The 23,544-nt window shown below is 39.6% G+C and overlaps 2 protein-coding genes across 16 annotated transcripts in view; one reads left to right on the top strand and one right to left on the bottom strand.

Moving 5' to 3' along the window:
* Positions 1-23,544, top strand: part of CASK (calcium/calmodulin dependent serine protein kinase) — a 355,071-nt gene that overhangs the window by 169,756 nt on the left and 161,771 nt on the right. For all 15 annotated transcript variants that reach the window (XM_040468984.1, XM_040468986.1, XM_040468995.1 and 12 more), the window contains exon 5: positions 1,700-1,772. In XM_040468984.1, the coding sequence (XP_040324918.1) occupies positions 1,700-1,772 (73 nt within the window). The remainder of the gene's footprint in view (positions 1-1,699; positions 1,773-23,544) is intronic.
* Positions 9,359-13,915, bottom strand: GPR82 (G protein-coupled receptor 82). Its single transcript, XM_040469000.1, has 3 exons — positions 13,832-13,915; positions 11,160-11,219; positions 9,359-11,026 (listed from the first exon to the last, which is right to left on the bottom strand). Exon 3 carries the CDS (start codon positions 10,990-10,992, stop codon positions 9,982-9,984), a length of 1,011 nt encoding a protein of 336 aa, XP_040324934.1. The 5' UTR covers positions 10,993-11,026; positions 11,160-11,219; positions 13,832-13,915; the 3' UTR covers positions 9,359-9,981.

The raw sequence follows: 23,544 nt of genomic DNA, 5'->3' as shown, positions 1-23,544 counted from the left end.
TACTATAGGTATAAGCTATGTCCACATTACCTGATTTAAACTTACCCACTGTTCTCATGTTCACATCGAGATGCACAAATAGGCTGTTCCTAAACCTTTGACTAAACTTAGTAATATTGTAATAATAATGACTTTACCCTTTGTAGCATGGTTTAGAGTTTACAAAGTGCTTTCATATTTGTTGTCTGCCATTACAGAGGGTCACACACATATCCTTCACAGCCTGATTTGAAGCAGGAAAGGGCCAAGCTAAGAACCCCTAACTTAAACAGAAACTTAATTCTAGGCTGCACGGGACCAGGCCAAGAGTATATGACCACAACCCCTTTGTGTGCATTTGCAAAGTAAGAAAAATTGGCATCACAACTAAGGACTGCATGAGCCAAGTTCTCTGCCTAGAGCCCACTTGTGAGGAGACAGTAAGTGTAGGAACGAAGTCTGGGGGTTCTTTTCCTACCTTTCATTTAAAAAATGGAAACTTTTGATCGGTTGTAGTACACGAAATGATGCATATGCCAATGAGAAGGACATTTATGTGAGTTCGATAGTAGCATATCCAAGAGGGAAGTTGATAGAAATGCATATAATTGTATAGCAGGAATAGAGAAAAAAAATTTTTTTTGAGTCACAAGGATACACACAAGGGCATTTACAAGTACTATTAAATTATTTAGTTTTTATTTTAAAGTGTGAGGAATATAAGATCTGGAAAGAAAGCAAAATTCAATAAGTACAAATAATGTTGGGTATATTGCATTTCTGTCATGGTTGGCTGAGAAGGAAAAGGGAAAAATGAAAAAGGAAGACAAATAATGGAAAAAAGAGAAAGAGGGGAGTAGAATACAGAGAAAGAGATGATCAAAGAGAGAAATAGCAGGATTACAGAAAAACAACTGGAAAATTAGTGGAGGGTGGACTCAGAGTAAGCTCTGAAGTAATACTGAAAAATGCTATACTCTGGTTACACCCTGTGGCTAGTTGACCCTGTTAAGCATTGTTTAAGGCCTGTTCTTTAAAATGCTAACTCCTCCTGTGTTTTTCACCTGGACCTCGCAGGGAGCCTCTGCAGACCCCTGCTGGCCACGCAATGCATCTGAGGTGTCTGACTTCCTAGGATTTCGGCCCTAAACAGCTCTGCTTTATTAAAAGATGCCCCAGCTAAAACTTAATTATGTTGCAAAAAGAAATCGCACGCATAAGGAGGTTCTTTCCTCTTGTTTGTCCTTAGAGCTAAATGGAAATAAGGCAGAGAGCCAGCCTCTGCTGGCAGATAAAAGGCTCCCACCCCTTCAGTCAGAATCTGAGGTGTACCTCTGAGCACTGTTCACTTAATAGCAATCCACTGTAACTAAGTACAATTAACTGAGCGTTGGAGACTTGCTTTTTCTCCCCACCATGTTTTCAGCTTGAATTTCTAGTTTGCAGAGCTATGTCATCTATGAACGGTGTGAAATTCTTTTGGCTTGGTTATCTTAGAAACTATAGAACAAGTTAAATTTCTTCACAAAGCTTATAAACGTATGGGTCTGCCAACTTTTTACATTATTAAGCCTCACGTCCCAACAGTCTTGTCTACTCCATGGAACAGTGTCTGTGGGCAGCGAATATGAAGGTGGGAGTTACAAACTAGGGACACTCTATATTAAGTTTTAAAAATAAAACGTTGTTACAGTTTTAGATTTCTTTTGTTTTTCTACAGTCACTACATGAGACAGATACTGGAAGCTCTACGCTATTGTCATGATAATAACATAATTCACAGGGATGTGAAGGTAAGTCCTTTTTATCACTATAATGTGCACAAAAAGAAACTGGTAACAGTGATAATGATCAGAAATTTTTCCTTAATATTCTTATGGAGAGCATCTTAAAGTTAATTTTGCTTCCAAATAAAAATCTATTTAACTGCTTTATATTTGAAGAGTCGTACTCATTCTTAACAGGAACACTTTTATCATTTCAGTTTCTTCTTATTAAAATGTACACGTATTCCAAACGTTTGTTAATCCTCTTCTGCCATTATGTGCATAAGAGAGAAGTGAAAAATCCAACAAATAGTAAGAACCAAACACTATCCTATCCTAGAGTTTATTGGGGGTGGGGTGCGGAGGTGGGGATTTGGGATTGGGTTTCTACAGTAAAAGTTCATCATATACTTACATTTTTGTAGTTTTGCAGTATAGAATAGTCACTTTTTTTTTGCAGTTTTTTTAAACATAGTCTGAAATCATAATCATAAATGTAATGTGGTTTTGCACCCTTAGGAATGTGCATCTTTCTGCCTGTTTGATCCCAGTATTAAATTCATGACAACTGTCAGTCCCTGGCTCATAACGGTGTCAGGAAGAACATGGGGGCATGCCAGAAAGGAAACTAGAGTACCTCCCTCCTGATCCCCAGGCCTCGATCACTAAGAGCCCCTGAGGTCTCTCTGGCCCTGTTTGTCCACTTTCTCGCCCTGGTATTTTTTTACTGGCCTCTCTCAAACCGACAGCATCCACAGACATGGTGTTCTCCTTCCCTCAAAAGATATTATCAAAGGCCTGGCTATTTCAATGTATTTTAATGGTTAAGAAAATTAAGTAGAGTTTAGTTAAGTTTTCTATAATGTTTGGGAAATTTTAACTGAAAATTCTCATGGTTAGGAGCTGAGGTAAAGCATGAGCCATTCCAAGACAGTCTAGTGGAATGTCACCATAGCAAATGAAAACAGTTATTGGAGAAATGGACAAAACACACATTACTTGCAAAATCTTACTCTTTTCAAATGTGATAGGAGAATGGGATTGTTATTCTCAGTACTCAATACTGAACAACCCAATGGATACATAGCACTTTTATAAAAGTATTTTTCAGTTATGCAAACAAATCAGAAATCTAAAAAGTAAAAGGAGGGAAACTGCCAATGATAGTAGTGGGCTGTGTTACTCTTCTACATCTAATTAAGGTAAGAAAATGCATATATACAGAGTAAAATATAACTCCTTGTATAACAAAATGTATGATAAAAATGACACTTAAAATGAAAACTTAAAATGTGTAAGCAGATTCTTAGTTCATGTAATAGCATTGCGTTAAAAATACTTTTGCTCAAGAGGCAATTTTATTTTGAATTCTGTTCTTGAAAGGTAATTACAGCAACATCATATAGTAAATAATGATTGGCAACGTACTGTACTGTAACACTTTCGACAATATCGTCAGCATTTGATTAGTCATGGTATTTAATATGACGATCCAAAAACCAAATAAAATCCCTAAGTAGTTATATCTGAATATTGTACTTCAGCTTCTCATTTACCTTCTGATTGATTTATTCAACAAATATTCATGCGCCTACTTCATGCGGAATACTGTGCTCGGAGCCCTAAAGGTATCATGGGAGTCTCCTCAGGGAGACGAGGCAACCAACTGCCACAGAGCACCACAACAAAGCTTCAAACAGCAACTGCCATTTATTTGCTCGCGGTTCTGCAGTCTGGGCAGAGCTTGATGGGGACTGCTCGATTCTGTTTCACAGACTGTTGGCTGAGGCAGCATGGCTGGTACCCCCGGAGGCCTCACTCTGTGGTGTGGCAGCTGAACTATAACTAGAACAGCTGGGGGTTTGTGGGGCTTTCTTCATAGTCTCTCATTCAGGGTATTTTTCCCTCTCAGTCTCCCTCCATCTTCTCCTCTGTCACTGTCTTTTCTTGTGTCCCCCTTTCTAGCAGGACAGTGTCTCAGGGCTCCAAACAAGCAAAGACAGAAGCTGCTAGGCCTCCTGAAGCCTAGACCTGAAATTGGTGCTGTGTCATGTCCTCTGTATTATGGTAGTCAGTAGGTTACAAGACTAGCCTGGATTCAAGAGGAGGAAAAATAGATTGCACCTTCTGGTTGGAGGAGCGACATATGTGCACAAGGATAGGAGAACTTGTTTGTGGCCATGTTTACAGACAGGCAAAACAATTACTGTCCAAGGTAGTGGGTGGGAAATACCATTAAAAGAGTTGGAGAAACTTCATGGAGGAGGTCATGTTTGAGTCTGGTCTTGAGTCATGAGGAAGTTACATGGAGACAAGAGGGCATTTCAAGCAAAAGGCTCAAAATTAGTTTTGCATTGGATTTTATTAGTTTAGTATTTCTAAAGCACATGCCAAATAATTTTGAGGAAGCACCCAGAAAAGTGCTGAGGAAGGGAAGACAGAAGTAATTCTTAAACAGCAAGTGAGGAGAGACCACCAGAAAAGGTACCATTGTTCAGTTGGCAAGTGGGCTCAACATAGAGCGCATGTTAATGTTGATATTCTTTATATTTCAGGACCTGAAATCTGTACATTTTGTACGGGTAAATGGAATGCTCACATTTAGCTAATTAGTAATGTTGAATTTGGATAGATTTTTCTTAAGACATTCATCCCAAAATATGCACTGAGTGCTTATTGTGTCAGGCACTATTCTAGGAACCAGAGCTACACCAGTGAACAAAATAGAATCACTGCCTCCATGGAGCAAGCTGACTTTCTAGTTCAGGGAGACCGACACTAACCAATGAGTGCAAATAAGTCAACTATATAGTAGTAGTATAGTAATTCTTGGCATTGATCCCAAAGCATTAGGTTTTTTCCAAAGATCCTAGCACTATATCTATTAGTATTACTTTTTTCTTAACTTGGTAGGCATTTCTTTGAACTCATGGTAATTGAGTCTAAAAATGTTTGGTTTATATCAAAGTTAGATTTGACTATGTGGTACCTCGTGACCTGTAGTGGGAACTTGCTTTGGAGAAGCAGTTTCATATGAAATTGCATAAGAAATAATTGTGTCATCCTTTGAAATTGAGCGAAGTGTGTCATCATAGCACAGGTTTCTCCCACCAGCCACACTAGTGGCATTTTGAGCCCTGTATTTTGTTGTGGGAGGCTGTCCTTTGTATTACTGCCTCTACCTAGCCTCTACTCATTGCATGCCAATAGCATTTCCCCAAGCTGTGACAATCAAAAATGTCTCCAGATATTGCTCAAGGTCCCCTGGGGCACAAAGATCCCTGTGGTTAAGACCCACTGTATAATACTACACTATCCTGCTTTACCTCCCTACAGGCATTAATTAAGGCATGCATGCTCATTTCTTTTTTTTTTTTTTTTTTTTTTTCAGGGGTTGGGGGGGGGGGGGGGGGAGGTTTTGTTTTTCTGTCCTCTTCCCTTTTATTCCTCTGTTTCTTGTGAGAGGATGTGAAAACTTTCATTATGTTTCATTTCTTTCTCTTTTCTTCCTCTCACCCCTAAATTAAAAGAACTCTAAGAAGAAACAGTACAGTTGGCAAGGTAAATGCAAGTCCTGGCCCCTTGCCTGCCTTCATTAGTTCTCTTAAGCATTAAGAGTCCTCGGGTCTTTCTTGTCTCTCCTAACTCCTGGAGGCAGCCTTACCCTGCATCACCTGGGCGTGGAGAGACAAAGCAATTCTTAGACTTTTCTGTGGCTCTGCCCTACTGATGTACAATTTTAATAACTGAAGTTACACTGCTTCTCGAAATGCAAATGGCCATACACACAGTCACTTTCTATTCTGAATGGGGCCTCTGCCCAGGAGGTTTGGGGGCTCAGTGTTTAGTTCTCAGAAGTGTGCAAAACCCCATGGGCAGACAGTCCTAGACACTCAGCCAGAAGCCTCCACCCAAGCGCTTCTGCATGAGCTTCCTTGAAATGGTTTTCCTCCTAACTGGTGAACACGCCTGGCTGCTCTCTGGTCCCCTTCTGTTCTCAGTTCCCCTTTCACCTGCGTAGGACCAGACTTTATAAACAGGTGTTTATCACATCACACTAGTTCCCATGGCATCATGGAGTTCATACAGTATTTCTTCCTCTGTGACTTTGGGTTGCTGACACTTCTTCCACGTCTCTTACTCCACCTCATGTTGGAGAAAGAAATTGAAATTCTCATTAAAATGAGAACACATTTATTTTAATCTCTATTATAAGAAACACACTGATTCCTCTTCTGCATGTCTTTTGTGAGGTTGTTGAACATAATGGACATGTTCAGCTTGAATGTAGGATTTTAATAATTGTACTTAGAAAAATCCCATGAATTATAAGATCATCTTAAATTTATGTCCTGTTTCTAATTGCTGTGCTTCCCTTCTCCCACCCCACCCTTCCAAAAAAAAAAAAAATGAACTCCTTGATTTAGAAAGAAAAGGATGAGGGGAGCCCAGCTGGCTTAGTCGGTAGAGCATGCAACTCTTGATCTTGGGATTGTGGGTGCAAGCCGCATGTTGGAAGTAGAACTTACTTTAAAAACAAAAAAGATAAAAAGGAAAAGAATGACTGTTTCTCTTGCTTACTAGATGTGAATTCTTTCACTGCTCCCCTCTTTCCGAGCCAGGCCAGCAAGCATGTATGATAAGACCAAGCATTTTTTTTCTGTCAGGTACAACACCTTTCTAGTTGTAGTAAGTCTTCCCACTAATATCAATTCAGTTGGAACTTGGGGGCAGTCAGAGGAAGGTCCATGGTTGAAATGCTTACCAGATTACCAGTATCCCTCCATGGTGTCTTTGTGGTTTGCCACAGCCAGATTTCCTTTCAGCTGGTCTTCCCACGTTTGTCTCTAACAACCTCCACCCTGCAGACTGCAAGGCCAGGGGTAGGCTGTGAAGAGTCCTTAGCAAATATGGGAGATTGACGTCTTCCTCTTCTACCCAGGAAGTAGAAATTCTTCCAGGTTGAAAAGTTTGTCCTTAAGGTTGCTTTGTCTAGTCTTAATGGTTTGTGTTCCCAATTAATGGTTTGGAAGCTGCCTCAACAAGAGTGAGTATATGGAAAGGATAAAAGGGAAAATAGACATTTGTCAATCCTGTCTTCTATAGTTAAGGTATAATCTCACTGGCCAAGAAGTCAAAATTTGGGGCTTCTGAAATTGTGTTTGACTAACTCACATGCTAAAAACATTGTTTTTCTCAAACCAGTGGTTTCCAGACAGCAGGGGAATGAGGGGATGGGCGAAATAGGTGAAGGGGGTTAAGAAGTACGAACTTCCAGTTACAAAATAAATTAGTCATGGAGGTGAAAAGGGGATATAGTCAATAACATTGTAATAACATTGTATGGGGACAGATGGTAGCTACACTTATTGTGATGAGCATTGAGTGATGTACAGAATCATCAAATAACTATGCTGTGCACCTGAAACTAATAAAACCTAACATATAACATGATATCCTATATCAGCTATAATAATACAAATTTTTAGAGCACTGTTTTTCTGAAATGCACACTTTAAAGGTAGAGTAATTTAGAAAGTAGTATTTCATATAAAATATTAACCATGACATTGAATAGCCAGCTTGCCAATTACACACAAAAATCCAACATGATGTACAATTACCTGTTCAAGAAAGTATCTGTGGTGTTGAAGATAAACATGGTAATCTCAGTACAGAGAAATAAAATGGGAGGTTTTTTTAAACATTTATTTTTGATGGAGAGAGATACACACAGTGTGAGCAGGGGAGGTGCAGAGACAGAGGGAGACACAGAGTCCGAAGCAGGCTCCAGGCTCTGAGCTGTCAGCACAGAGCCTGACACGGGGCTCGAACTCATGAACTGTGAGATCATGACCTGAGCCGAAGCTGGACACTGAACTGCCTGAGCCACCAAGTGCCCCTAAAATGGGAGTTTGCTATCAGAATGAGTAACTTAAGGAGAAATTGCACACCTCTTTTCCTGCCTTTTTTAAATGTAGGAAACTCTACCTTGGTAATATGTTTTTTATTTTACTTAAGTCGTGGCAAGGTAAAGTGATTTTTAAAAAAAATTTTTTTATGTTTATTTATTTTTGAGAGACAGTGAGACAGAGTGTGAGCGGGGGAGGGGCCAAGAGAGAGGGAGACACAGAATCTGAAGCAGGGTCAACACTCCAAGCTGTAAGCCTGGCACGGGGCTCGAACTCACGAACCATGAGATCATGACCTGAGCCGAAGCCGGATGCTTAACCGACTGAGCCACCCAGGCGCCCCAAAGTGATGTTTTTAATAATGATTTTTAGAGGAGATGTATATATATTTAAAACTCCTAACTGCAGTGAGATTTAATGCTGTATCACTTATGTAAAAATGATAGCGGTGATCGGACACCTCTGTTTACAGCCAGCACTTAGGGAAATCGCCTGGAGTTCCCAGGTCTGCCTTTGTCTCTGCAAATTAATCAGCCGGAAATTAGATTGCTGCTGTAAAAGAATAGATGTACACTATAAATATTTGAAGCCAGCATGCATTTACTTCAGACTTTTTTCTGGACATGTTCTTCTCTCAGTTAAGCATTGAACTAAAAAAGAAGGGAAATATTTACTGTTTGTTTTTGATTCTTTTTTAATGAAAATTTTGCAGATGTGTTAGAAAAACCTCTAGTGACTTTGAACACATGGCTCTTGGGGAATCTGTACAGCGTACTGTTTCACATTTGTAGTTCAGGAACAAAAAACATGCTATGAGATTAAAGGCTTGGAAGGGCTACGTGAACTTACTTTAAACTTCTTTTTGAGCACTGAAGAAATCACTGGGTAGAGAATAAATGGGTCTTTAAGCAGTCTCTAACAAAGTAACAGGTTACCATGAACATTTATTCAACTTCAGTTTCATTTAACTTTTTGTCTGGTTTTTATGTGAACAGACAATGCAAGTACCGTGGGAGTAGAAAGAGAAAGCAGACTACAGCTCGAAAGGCACGTACAATCTTTTGGGGAAAATAAAACACATTAAAAACATTGTTTTTTCATTACATAGCACAGGATATAGTCACCATCACTTATCTTCCTGACAAGATTACACGGAAGAAAGAAATGACCAAGAAATGCTTACAGTTTAAGTATTTATTTAGACATTGGAGAAAATTGGGGTGACTTATCTGTGTATTTCAGTTTTTTCATCATCAAATTGGTATCCTTTATGGTGGTGATGACTAAAATACATGCAAAGCATAGAGGCAGAGTGCCTGGCCCATAGCAAATGCTTAGTAAATGACAGCTACTCGTAATAGTAACATCAACTGATTTAATAATAGTACCTATGAATTACGTAGTATTTCTCCATTCTACAAATGAAGAACTTAACACTTTAAGAGGGTAAGTAAGTTGCTGAGGATTGTCTGGCTAAGTAAGAGAAGAGGTTCAGCTAGCATCAAGCCCAGGGACTCTAACTCCAGAGACCAGTCTCTCAACGACAATACTGTTATACTGCCCTTATCACTCATTCATTTATTTTCACAAAAATTGATTGAGCATATCTACTTGCCAGGTACTATTTGTCATTAATCACATTATTTATATTGAATACAGAGGAAAATTTACAAGATGTGATGAAAATCGGCATATAATGACATTGTATTAGCCTTTTATTTCGACCAAGCCTAACCCAAATATATAAAAACACTGGCGTAATAAATACTGGAATCGATGATTATTGGTCTCACAGTAACATGAGCAGACAATACAAAATAGGGCATTTATAAAGCCTTGGCTTTTTACACTCTACTATTCGTACATCTAGATAGGACTTTGGTGAGGAAATTTCTGACTGACTTTTTTTCTTTTACTCATTTTTAAAGTTACCAACAAAACCCTAGGCCCAGATGGGCCCTTATATTGCCACTACTAGAAAGGAGAAAAGTCATAAACCATTTGCTGCTTTATCCTACAGTCATGAAATGTTTTGTTCTGAATAAAAGCATACACAGTTGAGTTGAAAGAGAAAATGGTCTCTTGCTTTCATATGCAGTGAGATCCTTTCAATATGCTTGACTTTTGCCTCTGAAAGTCTCTGACATCTCAACTTGCAGTATTAGTAGAGCTGGAAAGTGAATTTTGTGGTTATTTCTAAAACCAAAGAGGGTTTCTTAGGGCCTGCTATCTCAATCAAGCTGTGACCTGTTAATCATGTAGTCCAGTATCCCTAAATCGCCACACAAACACTTTTCTATTTGCTGGTGTTTTCTAGTCAGAAGTCAACTATAGGGTTGTATATGTGGTGAATCAGATTTTGTAAAGAGATTATATAGTGTCTTTTTGAACGTTTTATCTAAAAAAAGAAATATAATGGGGTCTGTGCTGCTTCTGGCTGATGCAAGACAGGTGAGGATGTTTTTTATTTCGATTAAATAATTCAGTTGCTGACAGTTCCCTCTCTGGTGCAGAACATAAAAAATGGGCTTAAAAATGCTATATGGAAGGAAGCAAACTATTAGCAGAACCTGGATGACCAAAAGATGCCTTTTCACAGAATTGTAAGTCAAATCTTTCTCCGTAATGGAAGTGCAGGTCCTTATTTTTCTCAGATGGCTGACAAAAGAGTAGTATGATGTTAGTACGACTAAAAATGAAAATCCAATAAATGTGGTTCCAATGAGACCTGCGGTCTGAGAGATCACGGCGCCTAGTTCTGTCTGCCGATTATAGCACACGTTCTCTTCTCCTTTTGTAGCCTCTACAACTGAGTAGTATATGATAACTGGAATAATTATGCCGAGTACAACTCCCCATATGTAAACACACAGTTTTCTAGCAAAGTTGGGCTGGCGAAATTTTTTCAGTAAGTGGCCATAAAATACTCTCTCATAGCACGAAGTGGTCTCTTGGACTGAATCCTTTTTCATTAAGGTGGCATAGCGGCTTATGGCAATCCAACTTAAAATTAAGACACTGACAAACATACTCACGTGCATGGATAGAGTACCCAAAAAATTGACCACCGTGCATCGTGCAGATCGATATTCCCATTGAAAACCTTTCAGGAAATAGATACCCATGAAAGGCATGGCACTACACACAAGCAAGTTCGCAGTCACAAGATGTGCTAGGTAGATGTGCGTCGATGTCTTCTTGCCTATTTTTGTTAAGAATACCCATTGAGAGAGAGAATTTCCAAAGAGACCAATGATGCAGAGGAAGGTATAAATGATTGGTAGAGCCATGGAAGAGATCCTGGATGGTTGAATACATGTTGAGTTGTTATTCATTTATAGCAAATTTTCTTGAATTTTGTCACAGGTGCTAGAACAGAATTGTAGACATTTAATATTAAAATTATAGATGGTATTTGAATAGTTTTTCCAAAGCATTGGATGAAATAAAATAGTAATGTAAATGTACTGGATGGAAAGGGAAAGTACAGAGGCTTTCTCACCTTTTCTAATCACAGTTGTCCACTGGAAATAAAAGAGGTGATTCTGGATAGTGCCTTGGTCTAAAAACCAAAATTTGATACAAATAGTTAAATTCCTGAGATTTATCATTCTTTGGCTTCTGCCTAGAAAGGTAATTAAAATATTTTAAGGCACATGCAAGCACTACATACTGGCCAAAGGAAAGTTGCAAAAAATATCTTGTAGCCACATTAATAGAAGAATGATTGTTAATTATCACCTTAATTGTACATAAATTGTACATGCTTTTCAAAATGGTGTCTTTTCATGGCTAGATTAAAGCACCTATCTATAATCTAATACTATTGGAATCCTCTCTGTTCGTATTTCACAAGTAAACTTGTGTGGGGGATGGGCCAAATGGGTGATGGTATTTGTTTTAAGTTTATTATTTTTGAGAGAGAGAGAGAGAGCACAAGCATGAGTGAGGTGGGGGTGGGGGGCAGAGAGAGAGGATCCCAAGCAGGCTCCACACCATCAGCATGGAGCCTGATGTGGGTGGGGCTTGAATTCACGAACTGTGAGATCATGACCTGAGCCGAAAATCAAGAATAGGATGCTTAATTGTCTGAGCCACCCAGGCACCCCAGGGTGATGGGCTTTAAGGAGGGCACTTGTTATGATGAGCACTGGGTGTTGTATGTAAGTGATGAATCACTGAATTCTACTCCTGAAACCAATATTACACTAATGTTAACTAACTAGAATTTAAATAAAAATTTTGAAGTTAAAAAAAAAAAAAGAAGTAAACTTAATTCTACACAAATACTCTGACAAGGTCCTGGATTGAACAGAAGGCAGGTACAGTTGACCAAGGATAGACACCAAAATTTCAGGGTCTTTACCAAAAGGCATCGGTAATTTCTTATTTTAAATGTTTAATGCTAAACTGCCATACTTCAATTTTTTAAAAAATCTTTAAAATTCTATGTCAAAACTGTAGTTGCTACGCTTGTTGGTTAGAGTGCCCTCATGTGTCTTTGTGTATAATTTAGTATCTTGGTTTTTCAAAGAATATGATTTTTTAGAAGATAATTTAATCATAGCATAAATGCAGGCGTGGATTTTGCTTTTTTTATGTCTCATTTTAATTTTTTTTAAGTTTGTTTATTTTTAGTAAGCTCTACACCCAACGTGGGGCTCAAACTCATGACCCTGAGATCAAGAGTCACACGCTCTTCTAACTGAGCCAGACAGGGGCCCCTATGTCTTATTTTTAAATCTTTCTTGCATCAAATGGTACACACGAAGTATTGAAGAGTCACACACAAACTCTTTTTCATTATTATTTTCATCCTTTATTCCTTTCAGGTGGGAATAACAAGTTATTGGATTCTGGTCAGATAAGAATCATGAGCTATATTCAGAATGTACCACATTTCTGTTTTTATCACCATAGCTTTCTAGGTACCACATTCTCTTTTATAAAAATCTAGAGTGGGGATTCTCAATCTTTTTTTAAATTACATCCTGTCTTGATAAACACAAAAATGTTCCCATGCATCTGCCTTCTGAGATGCCATGCACCACCTTCTTATATGCCCACAGCCCCTTAGAGCTATTTCACTCTCTACCCCTCTTCAGAGGCACACTTTTTAATATTTGCATCTTGGATTACAGAAATAGGGAAGGGAGGGCACCTGGGCGCCCGGTTGGTGGAGCTCGCAACTTTTGATGCTTGGGACTGTGAGTTTGAGCTCCACATTGGGTATAGAGATTACTTACAAATGAAATCTTTTAAAAAAAATAGAGTTTTCTTCCAAATACGTTATTATAATTTTTAAATAATTTTTTCAGCTAAGCAATCCCCACGCAAGGGCTTGAAAGCTTGAGGGCTGTACAGTGTCTCTAGGTTCAATACTGAGACCCTTAATTAATGTCTACCACTGTCTATCATTTTATTTCTTTGCAATTTTTATTGAGAAAACAGTCCATATGGTTCAGTGTGAGTTTATATCTGAGTCCAGGACAGCCTAGCAAATTAGAATTGGGTTGCAGGGGTGTCTGGGTGGCTCAGTTGATTAAGCTTCTGAGTTCAGCTCAGGTCATGATCTCATGGTTCGTGGGTTCAAGCCCCACATTGGGCTCTGTGTTAACAGCTCAGGGCCTGGAGCCGGCTTCTTATTCTGTGTGTCTGTCTGTCTCTCTCTCAAAAATAAACAAACATTAAAACAGAAAAAAAGAATCTGGTTGCAGTTAGTGTATTACCAGTTGTAAATATGTAAAGCCTAACCTGTAACTTGACTGATTTAAAAATTAGTCAAATAGAAAGTGAAATAACCCAGTTTATTTCCTAAGAAAAACTTATTTGATCCAAGTAGATTTTTATGTGAGAAATGAAGCTTCCTTTTGTAATGATATTAAAAAAGAACCCTACCCCCCAGCCATGTGCAGATAATGCACTATATATTAAAATCCAAAAAGGTAATAGTGCTTCTGTATTTCCTTTTTGCAAACTAAACCGCCTCATACGGCGTCTGCTGCTATCTATTACTGTTGCCTTTGCTTTTCTATTTCACACTTAGCAAACACTTCCAAACAGAAAGGAGGTAAAAAGACCGTAATGATCAGTTTTCAAAATGTAAACATTTTAGTCCTATTAGAGTTTTTGTAGAGTAAACTTTTAAGCTAGAAGTTAAGTGATCAGTCTTACCTGTATGAGTCGTTTACACCAACCCAGGCTCTGCTGTTCAGGACAGGGATGCTAAATTCCAGACTGAAAATTCTCTGACCACCCGGTATCTTTCAAGTCTAGTCAGTGTGAATAGATTCTTGCATGACACATACTATAGTAGGGGGGAAAAAAGGAAATTAAACAGTATTGAAGAAATTCAACAGTTATGGTAAATGTAGCAACTACCTCTGAAAAAACCTCATTTCTCTATTTCTGTAGTGGGAGGAAGTTTGGTGGACAATATATATATTGTACTTCCTTATGATTATTTCGTGAACCAGTTTTACCTCAAGTAGCTTTATTAGCATGCTTGGCTGATGTTAATTAAGTTCAAAGGTTTAGTCCCCCATAGCTAGTTTTATACATCACAGTGGTAGAAGGAACTGCTTCATAATAACACAAGAAAATACTGGTACAAACCTGTCTGTAAAATCTCCTGCAGATGGTTCATTTGCAATTCATCTTTACCAAGAATAAAGGGAAAGAAAACCCAGACTTTTCTTACCTGTAGCAGCTTACTAGAATCAAATTATCATATAACCAGAACAGAACTTCATGATCATCTTTGGGAAAAATCCTTTGTTTTAAGGATAAAGAGTTGAGGGTGGGAGCAGTGCACTGTGAGTACAGACTGCGCCCAGGGGTTTGGATCCCAGCTTGGTTACCAAGTGAACCTCTCCATTGTACTTTGAATTGCCCCGTGTGGTCCTCCATTCAGATTCAAAGTAGTATACATTGTTTGGAGCATTTCTTAATGGATTTGGAGAATCCTGGAAAGTGCCAGAATCCGAAGACCAAATATTCCTTGGATAAAATGAGTAGTTCTATTATGATTTAAAGAATGGTGAAACCAGTTTTATAAAGAAGATGGTTATTAATGAGTCTGTGGACTAGTAACTAAATGCAAGCTAAGTGTGCACCATACTTGCATCACACATTTACCCTTCCTTGTGTCAGTGAAACCACTGGGAGTCTGAGAATGGGAACAGAAATGTAATTTCGTCAAGCCTGAGCACTTCAGTTATCGGTAAATCTTCACTCAGAATTAATAGAAGTACCTTGCCATTTCTCATAACCCCCAATGCATATCTTATTTCATGTTGATTGCACAAATCCTCCCTAATGTTTGCAAATTGTGCTCTCTAAAACAAAAGTGAGAACTACCTGAGTGGATTTTGTCCTGCTGCTGTTCTTTGTAATGCTTGCCCTCACTTCATTACGAACAGTGACTCATCCAGAATTATATGGCCATTGATTGCACAGTAATTTGGACTCTGGAATTCCTATCATTTTTACTTCAACAACTTTTCATGTTCCAGGAAGGAATTACTTAGAACAACAAAAAAAAGTTTGAAGTAATTTAGAGAAGAAAGAATGGAAGTGGAATGCTGTGTTTATAAGCAATTGAGAGAGAATTTTAATATTACCACTTTGAGGCTTAAGCACCTTTAGTCCAAGAAAAAGAAAATGTCCTTGCTCTCCACAGCCTTTCCTTCATTGTCCCCAAACTCAGTAAATGGTACCATCACCTCCTCAGTTATTCAAGCGAAAAACCTAGGAATCATCCTCGATTCCCCTCTTTCCTTCACATCTCACATCCAGTCAATTCCTATAGCTTCCACTACCACCACCAGTATTAGCCACATCGCATGAAAGCTTATTATGTGCCAGGCATTCTGGTGTGTGTTTTACATATTGTATTCAATCTTCACAATACCCTGTGAAATAAGTAGTATGAAATATATTTAATTTAAAGGTGAGGAAAACAACCTCAGAAAAGGTCACATAAGTTGCATGACGTCACGTAGCCATCTGTCCTCACTACTTGGTGGCTGGCTTACACACACACACACACACACACACACACACACACACACCCAGCAAGTGATTGGAGAAAAGAAGACCATAGATGCAATGTCTTTTTTTTTTTTTAATCTATCTCTGAAATCAACATTGTCACTTCTGCAGTATTATGTTGGTCCCACAGAGCCAGCAGTGATTCAGTGTGAAGAGGTAATTAGCAGGAGGTGATGATCATTGGGAGCCATCTTGGAAGCTGGCTACCACAGGATGTCAGTCAACCGTTGGACCAGGGAAGAGTCAACTTATTAAAATAATTGTCAGGCAACTGATCATTTATTGAGCAAGAATGCCTGGATGGATGTACGTTTTGCCATTTCTTCCTGTCTTGATTTTTAGTGCTCTGTATTAAACAGCGCATTTCATTTAATGAATATTTATTGGAGTTCCTACTTCGTTTCTAGTGGTGTGTGGAAATTCAAGAGTGATTGAACAAGCAAGCCAAGAATTCAGATTAATATGTGATGTGTGATACAGACTTTAAATGCTCTACAAATTAGCAAAAGGAGAAAACAATGAATCATAATGGTTCTGAAAGGCCAAAGGAACTAGAAGGAAAGAGAACATGTACTAAGCAACATTTCTGTGCTAGGTACTGGGCAGAGTAGTTTACATAGGAGAGCTCTATCAATGAGTGGCAGAGGTCCCATTTTATATGTGAGGAAACTGGGTCTCAAAGAGGTAAATAATATGTTAAATAGCATGCCCAAGGTGACACAACTAGTAAATTAACTTGAAAGCACATGACTTTTTTTTTTTTTCTCCAATCTCCTCCTTTGCCTTAGAAAGCAGGAATTACTGGTCTGTCTTGGGGGTCACTTGTACCTGGTGTTATTTATGGGTAAGTAAACTGAGGTCAAGTTTTGAATACTTTCTAAAGATATTTTTTTATGTTTGTTTGTTTATTTTGAGGGTTGGGAGGACAGGTGCAGAGAGAGAATCCCAAACAGGCTCCACACTGTCAGCATGGAGCCCAACGCCAGGTTCGAACTCACGAAGCATGAGGTCATGACCTGAGCCGAAATCAAGAGTCAGACCCTTGGGGCGCCTGGGTGGCTCAGTCGGTTAAGCGTCTGACTTCAGCCCAGGTCATGATCTCACGGTTCGTGGGTTTGAGCCCCACTTCAGGTTCTGTGCTGACAGCTTGGAGCCTGGAGCCTGCTTTAGATTGTGTGTGTGTGTGTGTGTGTGTGTGTGTGTGTGTGTGTCTCCGCCCCTCCCCCGGTTGTGCTCTCTCAAAAATAAATAAATAACATTAAAAAAAAAAAAAACACAAGAGTTGGACACTTAACCACCTGAGCCACCCAGCCACCCCACAGTTTTGAATACTTTTAACTTTGTTCAGACAGGGTTTCCTATTCTAGGCTCTAAGGTAGCAGAATTGACTATGGAAGAAATCAAGTCCTATTTTTTAGTCTTTACAAACTTTGGACTTCAAGCTAATTTTTAGCCATTAATAACAGTATAAATTCTTTTTGATTGAGGTGATTTTGAATTCCTTAATGGAAACATAAGCACTTTGAAAATTTCTGCTTTTCTAAGAAATACTGCAATTGGTAGGAAAACATAAATATTAGAGAATACTAAATTCACAAAAACATGACTTGTCAGGCAGAAATTTCAGGGATTACAAGTGCTCTATAAAAGTGGCCTCTTGGACTTTTCTCATTCAGGCCACCAGGAGTTTTCTTTGGTTCTCATTCATCTTTCCCATTCATCCCTCTTCAAAGTTGTGCTTCTGTACTCCAAGTGCAAATACTCTTGTCCAGCACTTCTAATCACTTCCTACATCATTTGCCAAACACTGATCTTCTAGATGTTGTGCTCTGACCCTTACGATTTACTTCTTGAGGTATTAGAGTAGTTCCCCCAGAATATAAGCCCTGCCTTGTGCTAAGTTTCCTGCTTTCGACATATTCGTGTATCAAGTGAATGTTTCACCCCAGAATTCGTGTGGAGAGTCGTTCAGCAAGAATGGTTCAGAGGGCAAGCATGTGGTAATTGATTTTGACAACCCATGGTGAGCTATATAAAGCAACGGTGCATGAGACTTTTCCAGACTCACATGGATTAGAGGGATCAGGATTAGGGTCCCTTACCAATTCCCCTCAGAGCCAGAACCCAGAGGACACTAGACAGCTCACTCATACCTGAACCTCTGTGTTTCAGCCAGACACTTATTTTAGGTTAGGGTCTAAACTGGCTTTAGTTAGCCTTTTTTGAGTACTCTTTCTGGCATCAGGAGTTCAAGCAACAGGAGGCTGATGTGCAGGAAGAGAAGGTAGGCCTAACTTACGTAGTCTGTGTTAGAACATCATGTTCAAAAGATAAGTAGTTCTCCCGAAGGGGGGCGGTGGAAGCCTCTTATCCAGTTCAGTGCACACCCAAGCCAGTGGTTACCTTTAGGAGGAGTGCAGCACAGACCTGTTACTCAAAGCTGTGGTTTGTTCAAGGCTTGCTGAGCCCCCTGCTCCCTTCAGGATGTGGTGTCTGGCCACAGCCGCATCTCCAGGGTGCTGTTCGCCGGCCCCCACTGCTACAGCGAGCAGCTGTTCTTGCGGCCGGCCCACCCTTAATCAGGGTGTAAAGAGCCTCTACTTTGAGGAGCTGATTTCTCAGCAAATTGTGGGAGTATTTCCCTCAAGAACAACTTTAAAAACAGCAGAAATTACGGTCCAGAGTTGGGAAGTTGATAACCGCACAGAAAAGTGATGAGCTTTGTAAGAGGGTCCAATGACAAAACATAAATGGACCTACTAATCAAAGGTTCATTATATTTGGCTTTTGCCTTTTCACATAGGTTTGCATGCAGTGGCTAGACATGGTCTTCTAGAAAGGCACACCACGGAAACACTGTAGCAGTCTCGGTGGCAGTCCTAAGAATTAGACCTAGGGGTACCTGGGTGGTGCAGTCGGTTAAGCATCTGACTTCAGCTCAGGTCATGATCTCACAGTTTATGAGTTCGAGCGCCGCATCGGGCTCTGTGCTGACAGTCTGAAGCCTGTTTCAGATTCTGTGTCTCCCCCCCCCCCTGCCCCTCCCTTGCTTGCACTCTGTTCTTTCTCTCTCTCTTTCTCTCTCTCTCAAAAACAAATAAAAACATTAAAAAATTAGAAAAAAAAAAAAGGAATGACCTCAGAGGTGGCAATCGGAAAGTAGATGGCAAATCAGGTTCAGGGAAGGGAAGAAACTTCAGCATCAGATTAGATGAGGCAAAAAGTATTTTTGAGGGCAGTCACATTTTGAATTTCAACATCTTTGAGTGACTTAAGGTTAATTCACATGCTTCTGAGCCTGCCGTACTTTTTTTTTTTTTTAAGGCTCTTTGAAAAGCCAAAAGTAGATAGAAAAATTCCTGAAAAGGAAACATTTGATGATAGAATTCTAAAAATAATTTAGGCCATCAGATTGCCGCAGGTACAAAACACATACCCACACCTACGCCCTGGGAAACAGTAACTTGTATTGCAGGGAGATTTGGGGAATTAAAAAGGCAGAACTCTCACCACTGTCCCTTTCTTCCCAAGACCAGGGTTTCCTGGCCACTTTATTACCAATCATTTCTTCTGAATTTCTAGATACAGTTGTCTTGAAGTGAAGTCCCCTGCTCCCCATCACTTCTTGTCCTTATTCAAGGGGCAAGAAGAGAGATGTGAGGGGAAGGCAAGGTATAGTTGGGCACCTGAGGTCTTACCTCCAGAAAACCTACAGTAATAAATGGCAGCCACCGAAGTGCTTTTTATATATATTCATTCAATTGTTAAAATATCTCTGAGATAGATACTATTATTACTACCATTTTCTAGATGAGGAGATTTAGGCCCATAGAAGATAAATAACTTCCTGATATTAATATAACAGCTATAGTGTAGGGCTTCGATTTGGATGCAGGCAGTGTGACTTCAGAGCCCATATTCTTAGCTGCCACCAGAATCTGGTTTATTGTCTTCGATAAGGTGACCAGATATCTCCAGTGACCCAAAAACGTGTTGCACTTGTATATCTGTTTGCAGTTTTCAATCTGGAAATTTATTAACTCCTGCCAACTCCCCATTATAAAGATACATTTTCCCCCTTTGTAACAGGTAAGTAATGTCATATTTTGAGCCTCTGTGAATGGCTCTGTGAATGAATATGAACAGGTCATATTTTGAGCCTCTGTGAATGTATTGTTTCCCTTTCACTTAGTTGATTTTAGCATTCACTGATGATCCTTGCCCAAATCAGTTCTTACATTGATGGATGCATCTTGATAATATTTTGATGGACGCAGATATATTAGACTTGAAGTAGTCATTTCAAGCCATCACTCTAAACAAGTCTTGGTGTTGAGATAATTCTCCAACTGCGCTATGTGTTGGCATAGCTTCTGATATTACCGTGTTTTCTCTTCTTCCCTGTCCTCCATCAAAAACCAGCCTAAAATGTATTGTTTTAGTAAACCAACAAATAGAGTGTTGAAGCCGGGAAACATAAGTTCTCTTGAGTGCCATACCTCCAGAAATACCAGTAGTGAAAATTGGAAAAACAAACAAACAAAAAACACAAGGTTAAATGTTCATGCACAAGTCTGTAACTCATTTCTTTGGCAGTGCTTTGGCCAGCAGAGGGCAATGTATTACCAGCCCTAGTTAAACCTCTCTTGTAATTAAAGGCTGAAACATGAGCTGCCCATATTGCTCTATTTTCCAGCTAGAAATGTAAAACAATTTAAAAGTTTAGTTTAAGTTCTAACAACATGATAAACTTCAAACTTTATTTGACTAGCTGAACAGCACTTTAAATGTGATAGAGTATAAGTAATTGTATGGACAGAGATTTCTGTCCTTAAGATGAAAACCCATTACCGCTCATCTGCCTTTAATAGGGTACATCCTGTGAGGACTTTTTGGTTTTGTAGCAGTGATTATCACAAGAGTCACCTTTGTAGAACATTCACAACTACAATTATTCTGGTAGTAAAAAGAGTCTGACATTTTAGTATGTGAAAGTTGTAATCATCTAGTTTTATTTAGCTTTTTTTTTTTTTTCTTAATCCTAGCAACTCATGGACATAGTTTTAAAAGTTAAAAAATATTGAAATGCTAGGTGTGTGGGTGGTTCCATTGGTTAAGCATCCGATGTCGGTTCAGGACATGATCTCACAGTTCATGGGTCCAGGCCCCTCATCAGGCTCTGCACTGACAGTGCGGAGCCTGCTTGGCATTCTCTCTCTCCCTTTCTCTCTGCCCCTCCCTAACTTGCTGCCTCTCTCTCTCTCTCAAAATAAATAAACTTATAAAAATAAGGACTACTGAAAGTCTTATAATGAAAACATGTCTATTAATAAATGTAACTTAAAGCATATTTCACCTAATGAAGAAGGCATAGGTGAAGTCACTGTTCTCCTCCCCTGTAGTCCTTCCTCCCGTGGGCTTAACAAACTCTGCAGATCTTTTCATCTAAGACACCCCCTAACCAGGTGGCTTGCTTTTCAGTTCTCTACATCAGGGGGTACATATGCTTGTTTGTATGTCTGAGGACACATGGTTTGTTACTAAATCTTCAGTAACCTCCCCAGCCTACAGTAGTTTGGAAAATAGCTATCTCCGTCTTCGTCACGGACACAGCTTTCAAGTAAGATAACTCAAGGCATTGCCTCTTTTGTTAACGAAATTACTTACTGTATCTATTGTCACCTCATTAGAAACAGGACAGATACTTTTCTATTTCTATTTTATATGCACCATGTCTTCATTGCTGCATACCAAGCCACCCCCAGACTTGACAGCTTATGACAACCATAAGTTCCCTCTTCAGTTCTGCAATTTGTTCTGGGCTCGGCTAGGGAGTTCTTCTGTCAGTCTCACCTGGGGTCATTCCTGTAGTTCTGTAGCCTCTTAGTCATTTGAGACTGGATGGTCCACGATGACCTCACTCACGTGTCCAGAGCCTCAGCTGGGATGGCCATGCACACTGAGCATCTCTCTCTGTGTGATCTTTCCACTGGGTTTATTTATAATGTGATGGTCTCAGGCTTCCAAGAGGACAAAACTAGACGCTGCAAGGCATCTTAAGGTTTTGCTCAGATGTCCTACAACATCCACCACATTTTATTGGTCAAAGCAAGTCACAATAGCTTCAAGAGGTGGGCAAAGACTCCACCTCTAAATGGGAGGAGCTGCAGGGAATTTTAATCTACTGTTTTTAAGCTACTGCATTTTTTTAAATGTGCTTGCTATGGTAACGTTTTGTCTTGATTTTTGTATTTTTTCCCCAAAAGTGTGTTTGCGTTGGCTCTTTCTCTGGGGATTAATACAATATTACCTCAGAGTCCATGGTTTCTTGGGCAGTATTTCAAAAAGAAAAGTTGAGTTTACTTTGCAAAGAGGGTGCCCGCTGTGTCCCACTTTGGTCTTGGAGCTGTCATTTTGTTTTGATTGTTTCTTATATTGAAAAGTACATCAAAAGTATCATGAATCTATGCTGTTTCTTGTGTACTTCTTATCCCTTTCCTGATTCCAGAATATTAATCCATCTTTTCAGTAAAACTAAAATAAAAGCCCATTCTCACTAGTGTGATCCTGAAAGCTGGATAAATTCCTCACCCTTTCCAATACCGAAGCCCAAAAGGGTGTGGAAAGATGGATAAGTGTAACTCTCCCCTATGGTAGCTTCCTCCCACCCTGCCGCCCCACCGACCCACCCACCTACCATACTGGGTTGTAGTCGCTACTTATGGAAACTGTCAGACCAGGAGACCCACATTTAGTTACTTAGCTGATTCCTCTCACTCGTTGCCCCATATATTTGGAACCGTGTAATCAGGCCCCATAGGAGCTGACCCTGTGTGTTCCAGTGTTTTTCAAGACTCGCTGGCCACAAAGGGGAACTGAATATGAACATGCATGCAAACCTCATCAGTTCCCTTTGCAACCAGCTGAAAGTTGTTTTTGATATAGAGGAAACAATGTTTTTCTTTTGACTACCAAACAATTTCCACGCAGACCTGAAGCATTTCTGCTTCTGTGACAGATCAGGGAACACACAAAAAAGAAGACGGCACTAAGTTGTGAGGAAGGCAGTTTAAAGACAAAGTAGGAAAACAGAGCAAAAACTGAATTGAGGAAGAGAAAGAGGTGCTGCCGTATGCAGGAAAGGAACAAAGCAGAGATGGGGGATTGGGGTACTAGAAAGTCTTAGAGAACACGAGAAGAGGCAGGAACTGTAGAAAGGAAATGTCTATAACAGGAAAGGGGCTAGAGTAGCATTGCCAGCAGTATTAACAGAAGTCATTAAAATCTTTTGGTCCAGAAGTTTGCCATTAGATAAAATTTGAAAATATAACTGATTAGAGTGATTATCATTCCCACCCAAGTTCATGCTAGGAAGCCACGTAGGTTTATAGGAAAGATGCCTTGTCCCCACTTCAGAATGCAGTGTGGTAACCTGTTGGGCCACTCGGATTACCAAACAAAACCAAGGGTCAATAAGAAAGCAGAGAAACCTAAGCACGTAACATAAAGGTCTCAAAAACTGAGAACAAACTGAGGCTTGTTGGGGGGTGGGAGGGAGAGGAGGGTGAGTGATGGGCATTGAAGAGGGCATTGAAGAGGGCATCTTTTGGGATGAGCACTGGGTGTTGTATGGAAACCAATTTGACAATAAATTTCATATATTGAAAAAAAAAGGTCTCAAACTTCCTAGAATACACCAACTCATTTTAAACAGTTTATCTAGCAATAGAAATGCCTACTACGTGCTGAACAAGAGACCTAGGTCAAATTCACGACAAAAGAAGATTGAGGGAAACTGCTTGGGGAGCATTGACCGTACATCAAGCAGCCTCCCG

This window comes from Herpailurus yagouaroundi, unplaced genomic scaffold, assembly GCF_014898765.1.
Source record: "Herpailurus yagouaroundi ecotype Mexico unplaced genomic scaffold, PumYag 67793, whole genome shotgun sequence".
Lineage (NCBI taxonomy): Eukaryota > Metazoa > Chordata > Mammalia > Carnivora > Felidae > Herpailurus > Herpailurus yagouaroundi.
The sequence above is the reverse complement of the archived record's forward strand: the minus strand, read 5'-3'. Positions and strand labels throughout refer to the sequence as shown.

Bases quoted from the DNA above. Each gene is read 5' to 3' on its own strand.
- GPR82 (XM_040469000.1), bottom strand. From the start codon at position 10,992: ATGAATAACAACTCAACATGTATTCAACCATCCAGGATCTCTTCCATG.